Source organism: Apostichopus japonicus, chromosome 22 (genome assembly GCF_037975245.1).
Source record: "Apostichopus japonicus isolate 1M-3 chromosome 22, ASM3797524v1, whole genome shotgun sequence".
NCBI classification, from domain to species: Eukaryota; Metazoa; Echinodermata; class Holothuroidea; order Aspidochirotida; family Stichopodidae; genus Apostichopus; species Apostichopus japonicus.
This window is the reverse complement of record NC_092582.1, coordinates 7,330,013-7,356,507: the sequence shown is the minus strand read 5'-3', so window position 1 is coordinate 7,356,507 and position 26,495 is coordinate 7,330,013. Positions and strand designations below refer to the sequence as shown.

The 26,495-nt window shown below is 37.1% G+C and overlaps 1 protein-coding gene across 4 annotated transcripts in view; it reads left to right on the top strand.

Moving 5' to 3' along the window:
• The window catches only part of LOC139963999 (uncharacterized), a 28,459-nt gene extending 2,567 nt beyond the window's left edge, over nt 1–25,892 (top strand). The window contains exons 2-5 of one of the 4 annotated variants that reach the window (XM_071965290.1): nt 11,787–12,029; nt 21,567–21,615; nt 22,075–22,192; nt 24,091–25,892. In XM_071965290.1, the coding sequence (XP_071821391.1) occupies nt 22,148–22,192; nt 24,091–24,972 (927 nt within the window). In that variant the 5' untranslated portion in view covers nt 11,787–12,029; nt 21,567–21,615; nt 22,075–22,147 and the 3' untranslated portion in view covers nt 24,973–25,892. Of the gene's footprint in view, nt 1–11,641; nt 12,030–17,529; nt 17,667–21,566; nt 21,616–22,074; nt 22,193–24,090 lie in introns of those variants that run through there. The other 3 variants (XM_071965291.1, XM_071965292.1, XM_071965293.1) reach the window with 3 other exon arrangements.
• The last annotated feature ends 603 nt before the right edge of the window (nt 25,893–26,495 follow it).

Genomic DNA, 26,495 nt, shown 5'->3' with positions numbered 1-26,495 from the left:
ACTTCTAACAAACATTTCATTAGGACTACGTAATATTATTATGTAATTTAGACTAGGCATGTACATGACACTGTTATTGTAAACCACACATGATCTATATACATATAAATATATTATATTATGTAGTAGCAATGTTAACACAGTGCAAGCAAGGAAGAGAATGACCAATGGAAGGTGCAAAAGCAACAAGGTCATTTCTCTGTCGAAGCTCGCTGCCAGAATAGCATTACATAAGCTTGTCCAAACTAACGTCATGTAACGTTGGCAGGATCTTACTGGTCAGACATTTTTAAGATCCAGAATCCCTGATTGGACCAGTCATACAGATCAATTTATTAATATGTTACCCTCGCCAAATGAAACAAAAATAATCATTTTAAGTTTAAATGTACCATGCATATTCATTGGTGTTAGAAATGTTTGCAAGGTTATACTAGGCTATCATTAGAATTACACAGTGTAACTGTAATAGAGACTCATATAAAGACTATATCACCAGTTGCCAACTTCTCTCGAAATTATTCCTAAGGCCGACAGCACAAATCTGTCAGTTTGTCATGGCAACAAGATGCCGCCATTTTCAGAGCTATATATGCTAAAACATGCAACATCGTATCGCCCTGTGGCTATATAGGGCGCTTTGCTATCTCACCATTCCTTTGTTTTGGCGGGCTCAACGGTACAGGTTTTTAAAGGCAGGTATAGCGCAGCATGCTTAGGAGAAACGTTTTATGCAGTTTGTTCGGCGAAATATACAAACGTAAACGTAGAGACTAAAATAATTTCACACAACTTAGGGTGCTGAACCTATATTATATAGGCTTGTGTTTGCGATGTGTTTCACTGCTTTGGACCAAGCTGTATAGGCTATATACGCATTGTCTGAAATACCCACTTTCCCTCCCCGAAATCGAAAACAACTGCGACATTCTTTTAGTGAGAGGATTACAAGTAGTAGACATCTATATAAGGTGTAAACATATATATTCTGTAGTTGTAATGCGAGGTCTAACCACCAAACAAAGAATGAAAAACGGTTTAAATATGTTACTTGAACATTGACCTTTACAAGCTAAAATCGTCGAACAAATTTACAGATGGATAAGTGGCCTTTACAGGTTATTAGATGGGCTTCGTGGGACTATGGGGGGAATGGTACTTATAGTATGCGATGGACACTTATAGAATATCGATTCGGCGCCGTTTATTTGTAGGTCTGTAACAAGAGGTCAACAGTTGATTGAATTATACCTGAAAGTACTTCACTTTCTCTCTGAAGAGGACCGGATTATCCACCCTTACAGGATTTAGTGAGTGCCTACCCATACTTGCCAACATTCGTACTCATTAATTTGTACTCTTGCTCCCACTCGGGCCATTTTAAGAAATCAAGGATAGATTCTAATAGAATATAAAAATACGTTGCACGGCCTTAGAGCTTAGACAGTACTCGTACTCAAACGGGTACCATGTTGAATACTTAGTAATTGTATTTAGACTCTGGGGGGTACCAGGGTGTTTTCTAGTTGAATTAATACTTATAAGGGTACCAGGGTGTATTCTAGTTGTATTAATACTTATAAGGGTACCAGGGTGTATTCTACTTGTATTAATACTCATACAGGTACCATGCAGGGTGTATTCTATTTGTATTAATACTCATACGGGTACCAGGGTGTATTCTACATGTATTAATACTCATATACAGGTAACATGGTGTATTCTACTTGTATTAATACTCATACGGGTACCAGGGTTTATTCTAGTTGTATTAATACTCATACGGGTACCAGGGTGTATTCTACTTGTATTAATACTCATATGGGTACCAGTGTGTATTCTACTTGTATTAATACTCATACAGGTACCATGCAGGGTGTATTCTATTTGTATTAATACTCATACGGGTACCAGGGTGTATTCTACTTGTATTAATACTCATATACAGGTAACATGGTGTATTCTACTTGTATTAATACTCATACGGGTACCAGGGTTTATTCTACTTTTATTAATACTCATACGGGTACCAGGGTGTATTCTATTTGTATTAATACTCATATGGGTACCAGGGTGTATTCTACATGTATTAATACTCATATACAGGTAACATGGTGTATTCTACTTGTATTAATACTCATACGGGTACCAGGGTTTATTCTACTTTTATTAATACTCATACGGGTACCAGGGTGTATTCTACTTGTATTAATACTCATATACGGGTAACATGGTGTATTCCACATGTATTAATACTCATACGGGTAACATGGTGTATTCTACTTGTATTAATACTCATACGGGTACCAGGGTGTATTCTACTTGTATTAATACTCATACGGATACCAGGGTGTATTATACTTGTATTAATACTCATACGGGTACCAGGGTGTATTCTACTTGTATTAATACTCATATGGGTACCAGGGTGTATACTACTTGTATTAATACTCATACAGGTACCAGGTTGTATTATACTTGTATTAATACTCATACGGGTACCAGGGTGTATTCTACTTGTATTAATACTTATAAGGGTACCAGGGGGAATTCTACTTGGATATTCATACTCATACAGGTAACAGGATGTATACTACTTGTATTAATACTCATATGGGTACCAGGGTGTATTCTACATGTATTAATACTCATATACAGGTAACATGGTGTATTCTACTTTTATTAATACTCATAAGGTAACCAGGGTGAATTCTACTTGTACTCATACTAATACGGGTACCAGGGTATATTCTACTCATACTCAGACGGGTGCCAGAGAGTGGAACTCTCCTTACACTCGTGCTATTGTAGGGTTATACTCGTTTTACAGGCCTGTAAAGAAATGCCCCTTTCTTTACTATAGTATGTGGACTCCTTGTGTTACCCAGTTGTATCCTGTTTGATCCTACAGGACTCCTTATATTCTATTCAATACACTATACACAGTATTCCACACATTTACTCTCACTGTGAAAACATTTATCCAAACAGAGATGTGTAATACACCTCATTGTGAATTATTTGCGTTAAACAGCTTACTTCATTTCAACTCTGCACATATTAAATGCTGCGATATTTGATACTTTCTTCAAGGATTCGACCAGACAGCTTTGCATAAATCTACCACAGTTGTCACTTTTTAATATAAAAATTTCCCTACTGTTACGATTCACGTTAACGCTTCCTGATTAGCTAACTGTAATACGGCAACGAAACATTAATCGTAACCTTAAAGCGATATATGATTACCTGTACTCTACAACGAAACATTTCACTTTTACGAGATAATTGTTTCCATCTTTAATCTACATGTTGGCATAGAAACCAGTTTGTTCCAAGTATAGGCCTAAATATCGTTGAGGTTATTATAGAAATGATTCAAGTGCTACTTGAAATAAACAGATGGGAAGAAATATCCCAATATTGTAGTTCCTAATGAAACAATGTGAACATGACGTAACATTTTAGTAAATCCCGGGAATGCCTTTTCGAAAAATTTACCATGACATGAGATGAGTTGCTCCAACATCACCCTAATGCGCAAATACAAGTTGGGGGAATACTTCCAATATGGCCGCGTTGCTAGGGATACTGACGTTCGCATAATATTGTCATACACTGACAGATTCGTCCTCTGTAGAAGTGTTGCATTACCACAGTGTACATTAATAAAGCGAAGTATACTTCTGGGCTCTTCAAGTCAGTTCAATATTCATACAATTAGTTTTGAAAATCAAATCAAAGCTATGTTGCTATTACCTCATTCTGCCAATCTATAACCAACACACGTATCGATAGAAAATAACCTGCTTTAGATAAGAACCTTATTAATTATAAAATTTTCAAGGTTTATTATACCTCTCTGTGAAGGTTTATCTTCTTTGAAATGTCTTTTTCGTTACATAAACAGGAAACTGTTTATATAGCAAGGTCTATTCTGTGAGATCATGAATACAACTTTAAGGGTCTTATTGCCGCGTCTGGCCAATACTAATTTTACCAACACACCAGAGTATTACCCTAATTAAGGCTACAATTAAATCAAACTAAGAGACATTACTAGTTAATGTATATAAGAATTTCATGATCCAATGCGGCTATTAACATATCCTCATCCGGACACACTTTCACATATAATTGTAATAATCATAATTCAAAGAGAAAATGTTTCGACTTTTGTTTCTCTCTTACAAAGAGAGTGAATCAGAATACTGTGATAGATCGTATATATATATATATATATATATATATATATATATATATATATATATATATATATATATATATATATATATATATATATATGTATATATATATATATGTATATATATATATATATATATATATATATATATATATATATATATATATATATATATATATATGTATAAACGATCTATCACAGTATTCTGATTCACTCTCACTCCCAGCAGGGAGTTAACATCTCCCTGGTCCCAGTCCCAGCAATTTGTCATGTGATCACGTGGTCATGACGGTGGTATGTCAAGTATATACCCTTGAAAAGAAAACAGATATCGAACATATGCTAACTCGTGCCCTATCATACTGTATAGAGTTTGTACAATACAGACGTACCCTATATCACTGTCTGTGCCGCCCAAACACATCACCCGCTGCCAGACAAAACATCATTCTGAAAGTCGATACATACTTGTAAAGCAGCTGAACGCTATGTAATTATGAATATTCATTAACCTGTATATGACTATATGGTGCAGCGTTCGATATCCGAGAGCATTTATTCTCTCCCCTCTCCTCCGTATATTGAAATCTGTAAAAATACCAAAAGTGAACAGCAACAAAATATATATTTTCCTTCTGTAACCCTTTGCAACTCAATTGCGTGTGTGTGTGTGTGTGTTTTGTTCTAACTATATAGATGCATCGGAATATGAACACGCTCACGTGTTATTACTTTATATATGATACGCTTTAGGAGCCCTGCTGTGTAAGTTCCAACTTCCATATGACGTCAATGCAGTTTTCAAAATAATGTTAAAAGCCAGAACATGCTGTTCGCTGCCCCCCCCCCCCCCCACAATCTCTACGGTACTACTTCTCACCTACATGTTTGCTCCAAATTCCCATGTGGTTCAAAAGGTAACACCTTCAACAAGCAACGTCTGGAAAAATGACACGAAGGAATATTTTCTAAATTTGTATTTTACCAAATAGATTACAATGAATTTCCCTTTTTTACAGGCTAAAATAAATTGTACCCTTGATGAAATTCCTTGATCCGTTTAGCGGTTATACCAAATTAAAAAGATAATTTATGATTTTAAATTTGATGTCATGGGTATCATTATGATATAACGTGTACATGCTTTGGTTCATTTAAACGATGCTGTCAAACGTAACGCATTATCTCCAGCTACATTCATTCATGCATGAATCGTTACATGTATACTGACACCATATAGTATTCATTGGCCTGCAGTCATCCGTGTACAGCTGCCTCCCTCTCAACGCACACTCCGCAGTGACATTGAAAAGCCGTCATCGTCCAAATAACTGACGTCATATGATCCTAAACCATGACGTCACAACTGTCTATATATTCTATAAGCCTATACATTGATATTTCGTTCAGCTGGTAATTCTGTTTTGGTTGGCAGCCTGTATCGTTCTATAATAATCCAAATCACAGCTTAAAATCGATGTGGTGTGTTGTTTGGTCTAGAGGTCGTGTTTTTGCCGTATATTTATTTCGCTATAATAATGGCAGGCGGCAAAATGAAGAGATAAAGAGGTAGTTATAATATTTTCCAAGCCTGATTGTTATATTTTTTTCGGTGAAAAAAATGGAAATGTTTTCGCAGCCAATGAGTGTTAGAGTTCTTTCAGTTCAGCATTTTACATTAAAATAGTTAAGCAACATGAAACGTTCAATCTTAATTTATATATAAATATTTCTGAGCAAAAATTGTCGCCGCATATATTATTAACTTTCTTTTCTATCGTATAAACCCGTCTTTGAAAAACTCATTGGTATATTCCTAATGGTTCTCTGTCTGTGAACGATTTATAATGTACTTAGCTTCCTCACTTACCAGCCTCATCATACTTACTGCACTCTCGCTTTATCGTGTCTTGAGTTTACACACATCAAATAAACCGCTTCTGATTTTTGTCTGTTCAATCTTTTCACGATGAATTGTACACAGCCGATAGATTAGCATACGTAAATTCAATCCGTGTATACGTCGCACAAAAATAAATGAAATGGTCGAAAAGAGAATATTGCAAGCATCCGGGGTTTTCCCCCCTTCTATTTAGAGTATTTTTTTTCGGTGGATTTCATTCTGGATTATTCAATCATATTCCGTCTTTATTAAAATAAAATATAAACATGTAGCTCATTAGCATACGTCAAGTTTCATTCCAAATAAAAGAAGGAATAAATAGCAAACCAAAGTAAAAAAATGTTAACAATTTAAAAAATACGTTTGATGTATTCCTTGTTTCTAATACTCTTATAGATCACTGTCTGGGCGACAAAATAATGGAAAGTAAGCTAACTTAACTGTTTGGCATAATGTATATTAAATCCTATAGCAGACTAGGTCTACGGCAGTCCTCAAAATAGTAGTGCTACTTAAGCATGGTGGACGGTGGGGATCATGAGGCAAGAGTGAACGGTGACCGGAAGATTGGAAGAAAGTTAATTAGAGGGTTAATTAATACTATAAGTTAACCACTTATTATAAGCTGTATGTGTATCATGGAAAGTGACCATGTTGGAATTGCTTGCTTAAGTGTGCTATTTCACATGGAAAGAAACATTAATTAACATAGCAACACGGGCACTAGACTATACACGGTAAAACCTCTGCGTTTAACACGCGGCTTAGGATATCCCACTCAAGCGTAACAGATAAAGCCTACAGCGTTTTTTATACTCTCTCTCGATTTGCTACAACCTTCGTTAATCAGGCTTTCACAAATCAACGATTTACACGTTGGCGTTCGTTCGACTGTCCTTCGCCGATCGATACCGACATATTAATGCAGCCCCATCGGCTGACGATGAAGTATCCCCTCGCTTCCATATCGACTAAATTCACGTATTGTTTGATTACATTAACCGACAATTTGTCGCACCGCTTGTTTTTGAAGGCCCCGATAGCAGATGCTTGTAAAACTAAAAGAGGCGATATTTGGGGATACAATTTTAAATGCCATGCCTAAATATAGTAATGATAGTTTCATTTTATACACAATACCAAAACACGATTATTCGTGACAAATTGAAATTTGATACAAAATCTATGACCATATTCTTCCGGCGAGGGCCCACGTTATGCAAGTTGTGACCTAGTTCAACCTCTTATATGGGGACGGACGGGGTTTGAATGATGTCATGGGTTGGCGTGAAGCAGGGGACCCTTAATATAGTATCCCTCAAACCTTTTACAACATCATCAATGTTGTAAACGGTCTTTTAAAATCTCTAATTATTTGTTGAGAATTATAGTAGCGACTTGAACGATTCACAGGAAATATGCAATCACGTACCGAACCCCGAATCAGGGAAATAGCATACAATTATGTTTATGTCAGTAATTCTTTGTATATAGAACCTAATCTATTGTGTGGCGTGTATACTTATTGATACGTCAATGGTTCCTTCCCTTATATACCGGTTATCGTAAACAATGCTTCCGACAAGAGAAAAAACACAGAATGCATAGGAGATGGATAAATACTATTTTAGTGTATTCCGCGTTTCGGAATATCGATTCCGCCCGAAGTAATCATTGATTCGATGCGTATATATTCCTACGGATATAATCATGCACATGTAATCTTCCGTTACAGCTGAAATGGCTTCCTGCGTCCATTCAATATTATCATAATTCATGACTCAGTGACTTAAGTTTTAATAAAGACATTCACCCGGCTTCAACACATCTTATAAGCTGATCAAAGAATCGTTGTAACGCAGAAACATATCGTATAGTTAAACAGTCTTATATCCTTATACTAAACAAAGGAGAAACACGAGAGGAAACAGAAGCAATGAAGGGTTTGTTCTCTCTGAATCAAGACCGGTGGAAAAACGTTCAAGGCCAATTGGTGGTTTCTTATTTCCGTTTAGATGAAAGTTTAAATGAAATTCGAAAGATTTAGCATTGATTTTAATTGAAAATTGATTAGAATTGGACCTTGGCGATCACTTTTAATAAATTACTTCCTTTTCCCATCCTTTCCACGCATGTGTTTATTCTTTTTTTCTTTTGCTTGGTTCCATGTTAGTTAAAGTAATTTACCAAGTTTTGTATGGGAATGTTGTAAATGGTTTGGTTGTAAGATTGCCGAGGTTAGTCCTATAGAAATTAGCTCTCACACTTTTTCATTCCATACAAATAAGCAGTGGGAAAATAGGAGCGATATTGAAGTAGGGCCAAAGGCAATGGAGAGTGTTGGTGTAGCGATTAATCACCTAAATTAAACAAAAGGTGATAAAACCGGCGAACGGTATGCCGTTTGTGTAAATTTGGAGTATTTAGTCTTGCTCATTTCAATCCGATTTTCCCCATAAGACCCACCGCCCCTGCCATCCTCAAGTTATGATCCCCTCGCCTATATGGGGATCTATAGGTATGGTAGACTAAAAGCTGTTCGGCTATGAAGTTCTTATGGCAACACACGTTTGCAGTGGCAATTGTTTTTAGTGGTACTATTCATGTTTTTAAAGTTGAAGATTTCTCTATCGGCGGTCTATAGACCGGTCCTTATGTAGCATTGTCAGAACATACAATAGTATTCTGCGTTCATGTCTCCTTATGGAATGTCACTTTCCACGGTTGCAGTCAATTCCAGTTACCTATACTCGGTGAACTGTTACAGACAAACGTATGTATAATTACATCAGGAGCGAGCCATACGTACCCTCGTGTACAGTAGCAAGTTCTCGAGACATGCGTAGAAGCGTCGCACAAAAGACAATAGAAAGTCTCATATAGTCGGCGCAGTTAGGTCGATGACTAGGTCCGTTGCGTGAGGAATCATAACTACAGTATGAAATGTATCCCCGAAAAACTGAGGGCAGTATTGAAGAACTTTACATGCATAGACTTCGGATGTGTGACCTGTTTAATTCGCTTTGGCTTCGGCTTGGAGTGCAACGTATCTGTATAAGTTGTCGTGTTGGACGAATATAACCGTAATAGTAATAACCCGCGATTGCTGCGATCCGCGTTATAAAGTCATTGTCGACTTTGCAATCCTCTGTCCCCTTAACAATTTTGCAAGGTCGGTATTTAAGAGTAACTCCATAGTTTAACCCTTTCGGGAAACCAAGAATGCTTTCCTATAGTTAGTGGTAATTGTTAACCTCTTGAGTTGTTAAACTAAAATTCACAAAACTGTCCCGCAGCGCGTGGTTCTTTGTGTGATTTTAAGTGCTTCGACCATACTTGTTATAATCTCGTCTGTACTGTTCTTGTTGTTTTAATTACTGTTTACAAAGCATACACTTCACGCACCTATAGTTCTGTGTTGTTTTTCATCGGTGTGTAATTAGAGTAAAGTTATTATGGAATTAACAACCCACCTGATGTGCCTTATCATCTCAAGGACATTATTGTTTTTATAAGCTTTTTTAATTTGCTTTTATAATTTATATTATTGGATATACCGTACGAAGGAAAGTATACAAAGAATGGTATAGAGAGAAAAAAATCAACCAGATTCCACGATTAATTTGGGGTCTATACAAAGACACACTATATCAGAGAAAATCAACCAAAAATATCTTTACTGTGGTTCACTAATGTAACTTAGAGAGTGCTGTTGAAGTCGGATTGAGTGTACATGCCCTATGGAAGGAATACCTTATAGTTAACCAGTATAGCTGTATGTATATTATAATGTACTACTTCATTACGTTACATGTGTAGGTTAAAGGTAAAGGTTGGGTTCATCTCTGTTTTAAAGGACAGCTTGTACGCACAGAACCAATGGTGCTGTAAACCTAGACATTATATATGCATATGCATGGATATTTAGGTTTCATAAATAAATTACAATCCTGATTCCTGAATATTCATCAATCTACACTTTATATCACCAAGATCTCACGTTTTTTCATCTCTCAAGACAAGTTATAATGTGACAAGTTGCATTGCCTCAAGAAGTACGGTATTGTATGATGCTACATGTGATGCAGTATTTCTCGGGTTATATGGTTAGGGTTAAGCCTAGGGGTTAACCCTAACCATAGGGTTTCCCCGGAGTCCACAAGATACGTCATTCATTGGGCTGTATCATGCATTATGACATTGTTCGACATATTAAACTGTGAACAAAACGGTTCTCTTGAAAAATACTGTCACATGAGGATTGGCTGTTTATATTTACAGTTAGGGTTTTCTAAGTGTACGGATATATATCCAGAAGAACATATATCTCCATGAACTCTTCCTATACGCGAATATCCTTCACAAACAGGGAACGAAGTATGGACATTTCTTAGAGAGGATGTAGATAATTGGGCGCAATTTGATTTATCGATGTATAAATCGTCATGCTTCTATTAATATCAAGGAAATCGGGTCATCTCTTTGCGGACTTTGTTTCCAGACTGACTGTTGGAGTAAACCGTACTTGTTACACACTCGAGGGTGTACTCAATGATAACAATCAGTGATAATGCTTTTTCACACACATTTATACGGTACTATAGTAATCAACATTGGGACATTTTGTTGAATCTGATCATATCTCCACCAAACCGTATTCTAGTGTTGTGTGTGTGCATTTATTGATGGTGCAAATTCGTTACGGTAACTGTCAAATTTAAAGCACGAGTATTAGGCAAAATATGATTGGAAAAGATCACACTGATACAATCGTCTAGAATGTGTCTTTACCAACGATATTGGGTGGTGGGCAGAATTTCAGACTTGCCATATCGTAGTCCAAGAAAGAACGAAGAAGAAAAAGGGAACAACAACAATTTGAGTGATAAAGTTAATATGTTTCTTCCTATTCCAGTTTTCATGATGTTCAACTTTAAATTATGTTAAATGTATGGAACGCTCCTTTAAGCCCAAATTGTTCATAACCTCGACTTCTCAGTAAAGACCTTAATGTAAACGTTAATCCATTGTTTTATAATTATTGTTCAACCAAAACGTGTTCTTTTAAAATCATGTAAACTTTAGCAACACACCCTTGGATGACACTTCAACACCATTTTGTCCATTTATAAAATCTGTAACGCCTTGTAAAGCTATTTGATGCCATAACAGTTGTACGGTTTCCTATTCAGTTTTTTGTTGCATCAGAGTTAACTGATTTTGATACGATTTGGAGATTTCAGTAATCGAAATACTGTAGCCGTATGTGTTGAAAATTGTCAGAATTGACGCAAGAATTTGCTTTAAGAGATCTTACTTGCCACTTGATGAAATCACAGATACTAGGTTGCGGTAATTCCCCCACTTATTACAGACGTGCAGTCAATTTCGTAGATCAAACACAAACTACGCCAACGCAATGTTGATTCTTGATTAAACTGATTATACAAACCCGAACTTTATATCGTGCCAAGTTCAAACATTAATACAGAAATCAAAACGTATACTTTGGTAGTCTATAGACCGATAGAGTATATAGTCCAGGCGGAAACTGAGAAGCAAATCTATATATAGTGATAAAATGACTTATATCAGGGCAGTACTGTACAGATAACCGTTACCAAGGCACCATTAAATCGCCAAATGTTTTGGTTTTTGTCTTTTGCTATTCCATTAAAGGAGTTTATGACTGCTGTGAATACACAAAGACAACATAAAGAGCTCCCAGAACACTGTGTCTGATCGCGGAACTGTTGATCAACTTTCAAGATTGGCCTATCGAGCTCATCATTCGATCAACAGATACAGAGATCAAGGCTCTTCTACAGATGTGTTGAGTTGATCGTCGTGAAAATAGTACAAATACTTCAACGTTTACCCATACGAGACGCTGTTGTATATAATTCGAGTTGATACTTATTGGTAAGTGTTAATATGTCTCATATTAATCTTTTTCAATTCCTTTTCTTTTTGGTCATTTTAATATCGTATACCGTATATAGAGTCGTTTGTTTCCAAATGGGAATTTGGTGGGGGAGTGTGAGTGGGAGGGGGTGGGGGTAGAATTTTGTTATCATTATTACATTGATTACATGTTATCATTTCGTAGCAGTTGAATATGATTAGCATGTGACTCCACAATATGGTGAATGGTTCATTCTAAAATGTATAGCGCCTTCTTTGCCTGAAGGGTGTGTAATGTCTCCGTTTTGGCGGGAAACGCAATGGTAGTGGGAGTAACAATATATTTACATGTTTGATACATGAGTGTGTGGACGTTTGTGTGTATGTGAGTCATGGTTGGTTGGGCAGTATTATACATCACCTAATTGTATTCTGGTCATTTGATTGGTCAATTGCTCGTTGATTGCATGCAAAATCCGCTCTATTCCACTCTATGAAATAGAACCATGGGTTATACTTTTTTGGTAGCTTTTTTTTTTCAATGGTAAGAGAGCAGAGAAACCTGTCAGTTCAAAACAATCTGTTGCATGAGTGCATTTTACCCATCTTAATATAATATGTTGTATAAAACAAATAATGAATGGTTTCCATTCGTGCAAATAGTGCAAATATTTCATGAGTTGAAAGATGTAATTTGTTCCATTCAACTCGGCTGCGCCTCGTTGCATGGAACATTCCATCTTTCAACTCATGAAATATTTGCACTATTGCACTCATAACCATTCATTATTTGTATACTGTTCACTCATAAAGTAGATGCTTGCATGGAGTGTGACACGACGTTTTTAGATCATCCACGTAGGGCCTATAGCATGAGTGAAGGCAAGTCACTCGTCAGTTTCTTGGCTACGTGTCATATAAGAGATGTTTTCTTGCATATTCCGGTGGGAAAAACTTGATTATTTAAAGAAAGTTAGTATAAATATTCTTCGTTGCTAGGTTTAATATTCCACATCCTGATAGCATAGGTATAGGTACAATGCTTTATAACTTCGTGCAACTGTAAAAAGTTAAAAAGGTAGTACACGACGCATCCAAGTCATGTATAGATGATGTTTACATTCACTTGCAATACTAAGGTTTCCCCAAACCGCGAACAAATAAACAGAGTGCACTGCCGTATCTATCCTATAGGCTAGTCCGCGAAATTGTGCAGGCTAATAAGCGATTTTTCGCGATCGTGTTACATTGATCCAGAGGTCTGTAAAATGAACAAATCAGGCACGTAAGGAATTTTATGACAAATCCCTCTGATACAATGGGGTGCAGCTCCACTGAAAGCAACGCGATGAGCCTTCTACATGTTCTTAACTTACTTATCTTACGTCTACAAGTTGCTGTTCGGACAACCGACATGTAAGGCCTGGTTGAAGGGACAACCAGAGAAAATCCTTAACAATTTGCCTACAATATTCCTTTTAATCCCTAAGCTTTTCTTTCCTCATTTCCATTTTAAATATTGACCTTTATTATTAAAATGTACTACAAATTGAACAGCTTCATTAGCACGAATGGCCTTTGATGTGTACAATTTCCCAATGTCTATTCCCATTGTCAATTCCCATTGTTCCCCTTTGTCTGTTCTTAGTTAATAGGGCAGGACGCCGCAATTGGACTTCCATTTTCTTTGTCAGGATAACTGTTCCTTTAACCCAAATAAATCAGCCGCAATTTAAAAGATCCCTGTAGTTTATCTTAACTCTTTCTCCTTCTTTTTAATTAGTTAAAAAGATTGACAATTGTAATGAAATTTATAGACTACTGTTTCTAGGCTAATCTGTCCAGTTTTTTTTTTTGGGGGGGGGGTGGGAGTATTGCTGAGATTGGGATTAACAGTGACTTTATACAGCTAATTATAACGTCACTTAGGGTTTAATCGGATTAATGACAATGGTTCTGTGACAAAAAAAGAATCTGACCTAGATACTTAACCTACAATAAAGACTTTAATAGAAGACTTACTCTTTCATATAAGTTGTATAACTGTGGAAAAATTAGTCTGCTTTACATTTATTTTTTTTACAAACCCGCAGGAGCTGTGCATCACACAGCTCGATCAGGCATTTGTGTAAGAAACAATTATAGGATGGGTTCGTCTATATTGTCATCTCAGATTCGAACTGTTTACTCATTCTCTACCGAAAAAGGTTTGCTTAAAGAATGAAAACGTGTTGTTATACAAAGTAAATTAAACTGAAGCATGTTGTAAAACATGAACGAACTAAACCATTCCATCTATCTTAATTGGTTCTTTATCTTTTGTTTTGATTACTTAATGAGAGCTTTATGTTCTTTACAAACACCATCAATTTGTTATTGCCCTAGTGAGTTGACATAACTAACAGATAAAATCCGCCTACTTAGCATCCGACAATAACAATATATGTGTACATTATTGCGCTGTATGTACATCTCTTTGAACAGTTATAACTGTGTAGATTTGATATTTATTGGAATAAAGGAAGTCTTTGTGGAAGAGGTGGAGGAGGTGTGGAATGTAAAATGTTGTTATTTCGTGAAAGTACGGACATTAATTTAAATAGCCAGCAGCATATTATATAGAAAATAACATTTATGAGGCTTGACTTGTATAATGTGTGTCCTTGTAATACGTTATGCACGGTTTTAAGGAAACACAAACCCATCAATCGTATACTCTAAGTGAAAGAGATAACTGTCATGAACAACTCCCTCCCCCCATCCCTTCCCTCCTCCATCCGCCCCTCCCTCCACACCTCCACAACTGTCATGAACAACTTACCCCCTTCCCACATTCGCCCTCCACACCTCACCCCCTCCCTCCACACCTCCACAGACTGGAGACACAAATCCCAACCATCAATATTGGTCTATGTGATAGAGATAACTGTCATGAACAACTCCCCCTTCCCTTCCCCCTCCATCCATACCTCACCCCCTCCCTCCACACCTCCACAGACTGGAGACACAATCCCAACCATCGATATTGGTCTTTGTGATAGAGATAACTGTCATAAACAACTGACCCAAACAGCCTAGAAGAATCTGATTCCATTTGGTAGATATTGCAGCCTTCCCACAAAAGGCGTCATATTTTTTCTTCCCCTTTAGTACAACTTTGTTTAATGGGCATAGGTTATGCATTTGCTAAAAATAATCAACCTCTTAACCTTATCAAAACATGGTAGGTTTCAGTGTGAATTCGATCAACATTCTATAACTTCAAAATATGAAACAAAACTAGTGAGAAAGTACCAAGTTTCAGTTCCTATTGCGTCACAATGACATCATAGATTTACAAAAATGACAGCTCGCAGACATGACATTGAAATCATGATATCTTTCGAACGGTACAAGAGTTTGTTTGGGAGAGTTATTATTCACAACGAACTGTCATATATAGGTCTCGCACCACAATTAATTGTTCCATTGACTTACACACTAAACTCGTCACTTTCAAGACCTGCCAAAGCATAGATGTAAGTTTTCAACTGGTATATCCTACCCACCACATATATGTAGCTGAGATCTTGGCCTATCATGGCACTTGCCAACTTCCATATCATGACCGTTTAGATTTTGAGCTAGAAGAGGAGCAAGTTTAGCATACTCAACCCCAACCCTTCCATCTGCTCGCTCGGAGTAGTATCAACATTTAACCAAAGATTTTCTAAAGTGGTTTATATCACCTTCGATCCTACCCTACTTTCACACCATCTGCACTTTAAATTACGCTTCTTCATATAAAGGCAGAACAAACGTTGACATTAACTGATAAAATTCTTAAAAAAAGCATTACCTTAGGTACTTTTTCTCTGACCTTTCGAGCGGATGTACACTACTGTAATTGTGGTGCGGTACCTATAGACGAACGATAATGGTTACTTTTGGGTCCCCAATTATGCATGGAGATAACTCAAACATTCTAAGGGTAATTGTGTGGATTTGTCTTCTAGTCTTTGCGGAATGTTTCCTTTAAAGAACGTAAAATAACATGTGACGTAAAATACTACTTTACTAGTGACGGATTTCTAAGTTTGATAATTATTTTTCATGCACTGTCAACAGGAATCATTTAATTGGGTTACGCTTAACAATCTTTCACAAATATGGACTTAACAAAAAAAAAAAAAAAAAAAAAAAAATTATAATTGTAACAACCCAACTTTGGTGTTTCGTTAAATTTTCTCATTTCGTGAGATCGAAATCACTCCATCATCGACATCTCAACGGAATGGCTAATGTTTGAAATTAAATCTCTTATTTGTTCGAAAAGGCTCCTTGGTCCATTCAACAGTTTCCAATCGGACTTATGTAGTTCATTGTTACAATAAGGAATTTGTTTGGAACTAATTCATTCTCCCTGGCGCGGTTGCCATGGCGACGGTAATCCAATTCTGGACATTGTTTACAACTTAGACAATATAGCTGATGAACTTGGCGCAAGTTGATGACGTCATGGGGTATCAGTCGCTGCAGCCAAATGCGGATTGTACCCTTAAGAGTTATCAAGAAGAGGTTTCATCCATTTTCTGAAAAGTAAATACAGAAAAAAATGAAAACTTAAATGAAAGAAAGGTTGTAGATGCTTCAAAATGACTTATCTGGTTTTAGACAAATGAAGGAGCATGCTGGGAGGTTATATGCACGTCACTAAAGCTGATTCGTTTACGGCCGTTGTTGTTTATTTCTTGTTTTTATTTCTTGATAGCCCATAAATGTAGATCAGAATCGAAATATCAGAGCTGAATATCTGACCCGTACACAGAGTTGGTGGTGGAGGGCCTGGGGAGGGGCGAACTAAAGACGTCCGTTCCGAGAAGGGGTCTAAAGGGAGGGTGTCCCTTCTGAGTGTTTTTTGTTTTGTTTGGGTAAGGGGGCTTAGACCCAAAATGGAACTCCCATTTACATTTTAACTACATTTCTGTAGTAATAGCGTTAATTTTTGGCATCAGTTATTATTTAGAAAAATAAAGTCTCAAAAATCCAAATGACCCCCCCCCCCGGCCCCCCACCAAAAACGACCCCTGCGACTTAATGCAGTAATTGAACCGACTATGTATGGTTGAGTAAACATGGGTGCCCATTGAGCAGACGATATTTTACGTACAGTGATTACCTGCGCAATCGCAATAGCAGTATAGTTATCCGTTTCACCCCTCGCTCTCTCTGCATGTCTCTATCGTTTGTAAAATTCACTGAGAGACTCACAGCTGCCAAATAAACCACCCACCCATGTTGCTCATAGTTAGTCATCAAACAAATATTTTGCAGTTAATTGTAACCGTTATCTCACCAGGATTTATTGAAATAAGGGACAATTTGTGTGCTAATCCGTTTGTATGTGGTTAAACTTAATCGAAAAAACAAGTTGTAACCCCAATGACGTATACCTTTGCTATTATTAAGAATGGTTAAGTTGCCCCGTGGAACTGTACTTTTAAATTCCCCTACATGTTTATTGGTATCAGATAGCACTCAAACATTACCCGAGGAAAGTCATTCGCTCTTATTTACGTCAATCAAGCTTTAAGTTGCTGGATGATGACCGAATCAGACCGGTGCATGAAACGTCACAATCTTTTAATATCAACTTCTTAGTCACTTGCAGTCAAGGTGATTATTCAATTATTTATTTATTTTTTGCTCTTCTTATCTTGATAGTTTGTCGTTTTTTTTTTATTGCGTCAGACACATTCTAAAATGTTTCTATCTCAATTTTAAAAGTATTAGCAAAGCAGGTTTGAGCTGAAAACAGTTTTCAAAACATATGTTTAACAAAGGAATTACAGCAACTTTAAGGCTGATGGATTGGTTAGTATATGTACTTGATAAACAATATGGTTTATTTGTATTCATGTGTGAGCTCAGGCTAGTTCGAATCCCCTTTCTTGTCAATAACTTCTCCCAAGAAAATGATTATATTTAATTCAATCTTTGCCGAAAGGAAGAGCTTGTTTTAGAGATGAGATATCAAAAGGGTCAAATATCAATGTCATATCACGTAAGTAGTGACGTATATTTGTTGTTATCGACAACAATCAACGACAAATTTATAAGTCTAATGGTCTAAGGGCGACCGTTGTTAATCATTATTATTCACCCACAAATTTGATATATTGTCGTAAGCAAGGAAAGTATTATTTGTATTCAGTATTAAGAAGCCAATATTGGCAAATGTCCACATTTTGGGGACGTAATTTCACTAGGGCAACCTGACTATAGCCAAGCAAACTAACCTACATTTTTATTTCGAAAGTGTAATCGAATCGTAGAACATTAATGATATTTAATGCTTAAAAGCGCCTTATATAATTCAGAGTTATGACGTTATAATGCTCGCCTTGCTTTCGTGTTCATATTTTGGTTTATTGTACAGAGCGAATCCTTACGTGACAGTATTTCTCAAGAAAACCGTTTTTTAAACAGTTTAATATGTCGAGCAATGTCATCATGCATGATACAACCCAATCAATGACGTATCTTGTGAACTCCGGGAAAACCCTATGGTCAGGGTTTACCCCTAGGGTTAACCCTATAACTCTAACCCGTGAAATCACATGTAATATCATGCAATGCCGTACTTCTTGAGGCAATGGAACTTGCCACATAATAACTTCTAGAGAGATGGAAAAAAACGTGAGGTCTTGTTGATTGTACATATTATGCACATGAATATGTATGAAGCGAATGTATTTCATGAAACGCATTGTGTATGATAATCACGGTTGTGAAATTTAGGGAAAAAAAGGGGAAATATACTATATTTTTCTTTTAATGGACGTTAATCCCTGAAGCATCTTATCGTTGCATTTGGTGTGCACTGTAAATATTTACCACTTAATATTAGGTTATCTTAACTACTGATTTACCATATACAAACATATTAGTAGGCCCTATAGATACAGGGTTACCTTTCATAAAACCAATACCTCAAAACGTCACACCGCTATATTCAGCTAGTTTGAGAGGATTACAGGAAGAAGGCTAAATCACACGAACGGCTACATGGGCTTTTATATGCAAAACATAAAGGCATTGCCGTGCGTCATAGTTAAGTCATGTGGCGGTGGGGGGAGGCGGGGAGGGGAGCGGGAAGGGAAGGGAGAAAGGGAGAAGGGCATAAGGGGAGAAGGGGAGAAGGGGAGAAGGGGATTATTTGAAAAGAGTTTGATGGGATGACTCCAAACAAAGATCATGCGTGATCTGAGACTGACCTGACGCATGCGCATGCGTGATCAGATAGACATTGTATAAGCCTGTATATAATTGTCGGGGTTTGACGAGAAGTTATTACAAAGAAACAACAATAACGAGACCAATTAAGGCAACTTTTTTGAATTTTCCTCGTTTTTTTTTGTTTGTTAAATATTGACAAGCCTGAATAATTTTGTGAGGTCATCAAAACTACCATCTGGTTCAATTATCGGTCACAAATAGGCTAATAATTACTTCATAAGACTATGGAAGTATTGTCCGCCGGTTTGTGTTCTTGTTTTTTTTTTATCGCACAGAATCGAGTCACTTAACGCTTGAAATGCTTTTATATATTTTTCACAAAGTCATGCTATATATGTAGAGTTTGTTTTTATTTCGTGGTACGGGTGAGTTATATAAACAAACAAGTCCTGAGTATCTCGCTTTATTGAAAACTGGTTCAACACAGTGTTACCGCACCAGTGGATGTGTATTTTGTCATTGACATTTCTTTACATGTTAACGTGTATGAGTCCATGTTATAGTATATATAGTAGGCACTCGCTTCTTTATCAAAGTGTTGTATCTTGAGTCGATTTTGTCTCATAAAGTGTATAGTGGTACAATGTTTCACCATTATAGAGAGACACACAATATAACTGAACACATGATATATCACTACATAGTACAACGAATATCACAGCATTAGTTCGTGTACACGAGTAGGTTTACTATAGGTCCCTATAGTACAGGTGCGTAAGTTGTCTCTAGTATCTAGATACTAGATTTCATCATTAGAACTCACACCTCCTAAAATACGTCATCGAAATACGACAGTTAGAGATGCTGACTTTATCTCTTTATTTTCTCTCGATAGTGTAGGAAATAACATCATTTTTACACCTTTCGCTTTCAGAATGGTAGATTCAGAAGGGAAAGAGAGAATGAAGTTTGGTCTTAGTTATACGTTATCTCCATGGTTACGTGCTTTCACATGTCGTGACTAGCGTGAAGCAAGGAAATATGAATATTCACATTTAAAACCACATAAAATGAATAATTCATAATGCTTCCCTCGCTGTAAACTACCAAACAAAAATCGGGATTTATGTATAGATTAATGTATATATATAGTGCTAAGAACATGACCAAGTTAGTAGGTTAGGTATAGAGAAAAGTACACAGGTAGACAGAAGACTGTACGGTATGTGTACGGTATAAGTAGACAGAAGTATATGTACGGTATGTGTATTACATTAAATGTGTATTAGATTAAATGTTAAGTCAGTCACTTTAACTGATGTACTTCAGCTGTTTCATAGGGTCAAATCTCAACAAACAAAAAATAATATGGGAAGGATAGAACTAATTTTTTACCGGTCTGCAACGTATCAAGATTAATTTATTCCCTAAGACATTCTTTAAAGAATATTTTGCCGTTATGACAGAATCAACTTAGCCATTTGGGTTCAATTTTTTTCAACCATTCAATTTCATACATGATACACCCCTCCCTCTTTCAACATCACACAAAAAACCGTATTTCTCAGCACAACATTGCATTAAGACCAATAACAGCCCAAAATTATAGTCTATATATGTCTCTATACTTTGTTTTCTTCTGGGATATGATCGCAGACTCCCCTACTTAAAAAAATGGCTTCAACGACCCATCCTCTCCTTTATCCGCCTCTGGCCGCCGCCCTTTAAGAAGGTTCATGCCCCTACCTACTAGATCCATCGGAGAAATTATCACCCTGACATTCCTCCACCCCCCCCCCCCACCCCACGCACACACCTTTGAAATCAGGTGCATATCCCTGTTCATATGTAGAGTATATCAAATAGCAACGATAATGTAGCTCGCAGAAAACAGAACAAAACAAAACAACCTTAGCAACACGCTTCACACTAACTGTAACGTCACATGATTTCCCCGGAGCAATACCCCACTTTCACTAAGAAAGAACCCCCCCCCCCCCCCTTGTATTCATGTATGCACGCCAATTTTGATCAAGAACTGGCATTTAGGCTCTTTCTCACAGCAACGGAATGTTTCGACTTCATTTCGAAAACGTTTGAACAGGTTTGGCATTAGAGTGATACCGTATAACAAGTATCTGTGAACATTGATTTTATCCCCACTGCAGGTTATGTTTTTACATTAACTTTGAAGAGGTTTGCATACTGCTCCATTAAATTAAGTCGAGCATTTTTTTTTATTGAACACTTTAAATCTCCTAGTGTCAATTGCTTTGTGATATCAACCGTTTTATAATGTCATTTTATGATCACTGTTATTTCTTTATTTTCATGCAGGATGTGCAGCAGCCCATTCAAATGACACTGTTTGTGAACTGAACTGAAGGTACGAAAACAAAGCCTCGCCTCTCCTTTTATTCAAGTTAGAATTTGAGATAACGCTATTGTGGGATTATGGTTAGTTCCCCAAAGACGTCAGCAGAATAGGCGAATGACGTCACGACAGCTTGTTGGTGGATTAAACCGGTAATACTGACTCGTGTGTGTAATTTTCCACTTGAGAATTACCTTCCAGATGGGGGCGCGTTGCCCTGGTTACTGGTTATCGAGATAAAGGGGCATGAAGAGGTGGGTTTGGGGGGGGGGTGGCGCGGGGTGAGGGGGAAAGAAAAAAATCGGAAAGAAAAGAAAACGTTCCATTGTACCGTATTTATTTAGTTCATGAAAATTGCATTTCTGATTGATGAATGTTTACGGACTTCCATATATGGGATTTTGGAACTTTGAATTATCAAATGAAGCTAGAGTATACCTGTTGGCTACTTCTAAATTTTCTCTTCTGTAGGTTTGAAGGTCGAAGGTCAGTTGTTTATGTACGATACGTTTAAACGCTTTTCTGTTGGGATATACGGTACACCATGACAGAGGACGCTCCTGCATCTCGTAATGAAGAACACTGCAAGGTATAAACAGATTTTTGGTTTATCTTTTTTATCTTAATACCGGTGCTGTGACCGAGTGGATAAAGGCGGTGGCATTTTGAAGCAATTAGGCTTAGCAATCGGTAGGTTCCGGGTTCGATACCCGGCCGGATCACAGTAAGGTGGGTTTTACATCCAAGAGCAGTCTACGGTTTTCCTATATTAAATGACTTTCTAAATTGAGAAGATTCCAAATTTGAGTTAAAATGTTGAATTGTAAGCCAACCGGCGTGTAAATTGTAATCCATAAGCCCTTGCGAGTTTCTCCCACATTGTGGTCGCTTAAGCGTCGTAAAAATAACTGATTATTATTATGATTATGATTATGATAATGATTTTGATGATGATGCTAATGCTGATGTTGATGTTGATGATGATCGGATGATGGTGATTATTATTATTATGATTATTATTAGTAATGTCGCCACCATATGTCAGCGTAATTTCAATAACCGCACGCTTACAATGGTGTGTGATACTGATAGGTTGCATCTGAGTGCTGGTAATGGAAAATGTTTTCCAAAATGTCACCTTACTTGATTAAAGAAGCATTAACTTAAATTGATACTCAAATCAAATCATAACAAAACTTGGCAGCGGTCTGTATTTTCATCGATGCTTTGCTCAGTTTGATTTGCGTGTGAATCTGATTTGCATTTAATTTGCATTCACGTCTCAAACCAGCTTGGAGGAGGAGAAAGTGAAGCAGTTTATGGTGATTATTGTAATCTCACCAAATCCAACTTTCTTTTTGAGAAGGGGAGGGGTGTTAGTGGGATTTGGATGGGAGAGGGGGGGGGGGGTTCAAAATGAAATCAGAAACATCTCATCGTCGACGATCGATATTTAAGCAAGGGCTTACTCGTACTCCACGGGATCAAAAAAAGAAAAAATCTTCCACAAAATTAACATATATTTTTTTATAGCTGGTGCAACGTTTGTATCACTTAAGAAGATAAAACGGTTTATTAAATACCCTGCTTTACTATACTCATACAAGGCTATCACACATAGGACAAGGTTTGCCAGTATTTACAACTCCAAAATCAAATTCCTTTGAACAGGATCAGTGTGTTTTCATCGTTAAGTGGAAACTATAGCTTTTTCTACAATCAAATTTTGAGTAATTCTTGAACCGTAGAATTTCAGATCGGGCCAAGGTCTTTGCCATTGAAGGTGTTATACACAACTACATAGCATTCATCTTATTAGTATTATTGGTATTCATTCATCCTGGGTCTGAGGCTGGGTGTCTGTTTTGCTGAGAAAAATAGACAAATCGGAAGACATGCAAGCCTATACCTTCGCACAATAAGACAAATCTGCTCACGGAAGGTTGTTGTTAGGATTGGTGGCGCTACTAGGATTTCGTATTGCTTAAAGGCTTGCAACGATGAGCTCGTAAGAGGTGGCGTACTTTACAAATAAACCAAATTGTGTGAAAGATCTAATTGGCAGCAATGATAATAAAAAGCCCATGTGAACAAAACATACGCATTTACAAAGACTAACTCTACATATTGGTCCCATATAATACTAAAAGTGTTTAAACATTTACAGTAAAACTTGAAAACGCTAAGAGATCCTTTCGGCCTCTATAAAGTGAACTTCACATTGCTGCATGAGTAAAACCTAAAGGAGCGAAAAGTGCTCAATATTTGTTTTCTTTACAACATCAACAAAGAAAGGATCGCCATGAACTCAAGGCTTGGTAGCACTGTTTGTGCAAAAGTAACTGGTTGGAATTTCGTTACACTTAAATATATAAATATTAAATGTGACGTACGAGACTGGTCCTCTTGAAGAAGTGGGGGAAATATTTAACATTTTCAGGCTAAATTCATCATGCTACACATCTAAAATATCTTCTTTTATTTCAGGAACAGTGTGAAGAGGAAATAAAGGATCTTAGGTATAGACTGGAACTAGCAGAGCGAAAGAATACGGAATTAAGTCAGCAACTCGAGCTACAAAATACTCAAAATAAACAGTTACTTCTCGAATGGAAACTGAAGTTAGATGCTAGCAATGACTTGATAGCTGCGCAAGCAAAAGAACGAGACCAACAGCTCTCTGAGATTACATCCGATTTATTTTACTTCGAAAGTTGGCTACTGAAAAAGAACAAAGGAACAAAGACTGCCTTCACTAAAAAACATAAACAGATCCAAGAATTAGAGAGGAAAGTTAAGCACCAAGACAAACAGATAAACGCCCTCAATCGGGCGAACGAACGACTCCTGACGAGTCTCCACGACCTGAGAGATAACTACGAAGAACGGAAACGTGGTTCTGTTAGCGGGTACGACTCGGACGATACTCTGTGTGAGAAAGACAACTCGGTAACCGGTGTGGAAATGCCGGTCAGGAGTCATGAACTCGACAAAGGACGCGATATCCCAACCACCAGCGCTCGCGTAATTCACGGACATCATCAAAATGGCTTTAGCCAAAATAACCGATTAAACGTTCCTTCCAGTTCTAGTCAAATTAGGTTAGTTAAAGGAAGAACTCGTAAACTTTCCGATTTAAACGGTCGAGCACCGTGTACTCTTTACAATTTGAATACTAATAACATCCCATTACCGCGATCACCGCAGCTTTCGAACAGATTCCGGTATAAACCGGAAGTGACAGAGATACAGGAGGAGGATGAAAAGGAGGCAATTGATATAGTCAAACCTATCTTGAAATTAAGGAAGATCTCACTTCCTGCATATCATTTACCTATTACAGACGATGAGAAGGAAGAATACATATAACATTCACGCATTACGTGCAGAACGTTAATGATGAAAGAAAATTGGCAAGGCACCCCACCCATCCTATAAATATACCTGTACCTGAACCGATTAACCGCTTGTTCGGGCCAGCGAAGTTAACGCCGGGTTGAGCTGCATGCAGGGGCGCCGATTTCGTCTTGATGGCGAAAGATGCTAGTTTCATCCAAGGCGCCAAATTCGTGGCTTGATTTAATACCCTGTGCCGCCGAATGGATCACTGAACCGGTAGTAATTGATACCCCCACCCCCGTCCCCACCATCGGTAGCAATTGATACCCCACCCTCCGTCCCCACCATCTCATCCCTCTGGTACATAGTATAGATGCATCGTGCTACTTGTATTGCATGAGATTTACCATGAGTAGGTTTTTTTTCTGTCTACACGATTTCATTTCTTCGGAACTAGAGATATTGTTTTTTGGAACGAAAGTTCGAGAAAGAAAGAAGTAGAAAAACCCCCCACAAGGAGTAGACAATGGTTCTTGTATATAAAATACAAATAGGGCTGTATATAATAAGACTATATAACTACGCTCTTGCAATATTTTAATGGATTTAATTTTGTTCGAATATGATTGGTTATTAAAGTGCTATACTGCAGAAAGAAAGAGCAACACGTTCAGAGACGGAGTTTTGTCTTTCTCCAACTTTATTGAAATCATCTTTGCGTATCATTTCCAAACTTGCAAGGAGAAAAAAAGGTAAAATGACATAACTTAAATAATAAGCAAGAACCCGAAGGAAAGGTATTGGTTGAATAAGAACAAGCAAGAACTTAATGTTGATTTTAATTGCTCATTACTTACATAAGACCTGCTACAATGTACATAACAGAGGAAATTGTATTTTACACTTTTAAAAGAAAGTACAACTTGTACAAAAATTCGTTGCAAATTAAAGCCTCTTCTCTCATTTTTTTTATACCTCACATATCATTTTTTTAATTGGAAGATCAAAAAGTTATAAGGACGCTTTAAAGGTAACTTATATCCGAAGAAGAAGTCTCTTTTGGGAGAGATGAAATTGAAGAACAAATACCATCTGGTCAACATCCAAAATGAAATTAGAAAGGATTTCACATTCCGAAAACAAATGAGTTATTGTTTCATCATGTAAATTACAACAGGAACATAAAGCATTATCTCGCTTCTTTATAGACGAGCAAGTAAACCAGTTGTGCCAGGGGTGACATCCTTATGTTCCGATGTATCTATGTTCCGACGTCTCTATGTTCCGAAAAAAATGTTGCCAACATTTTTTCGGACCCAAGTTTTATTGGTGGAATCTTATTGGTGGAATTTTATTGGTGGAATGTTTTTGACCCACATTTTTTTTTACCTGATTTTTTTGGGAGGACTCAATTTTTTTGGACTAATTTTTTTTGACCAACATTTTTTGGGACCCATTTGTTTTTTTGGGGGAACTCAATTTTTTGGACCCAATTTTTTTGGGACCAAAGTTTTTTGGTGGACTCAATTTTTTTGGATGCACCATTTTTTTTT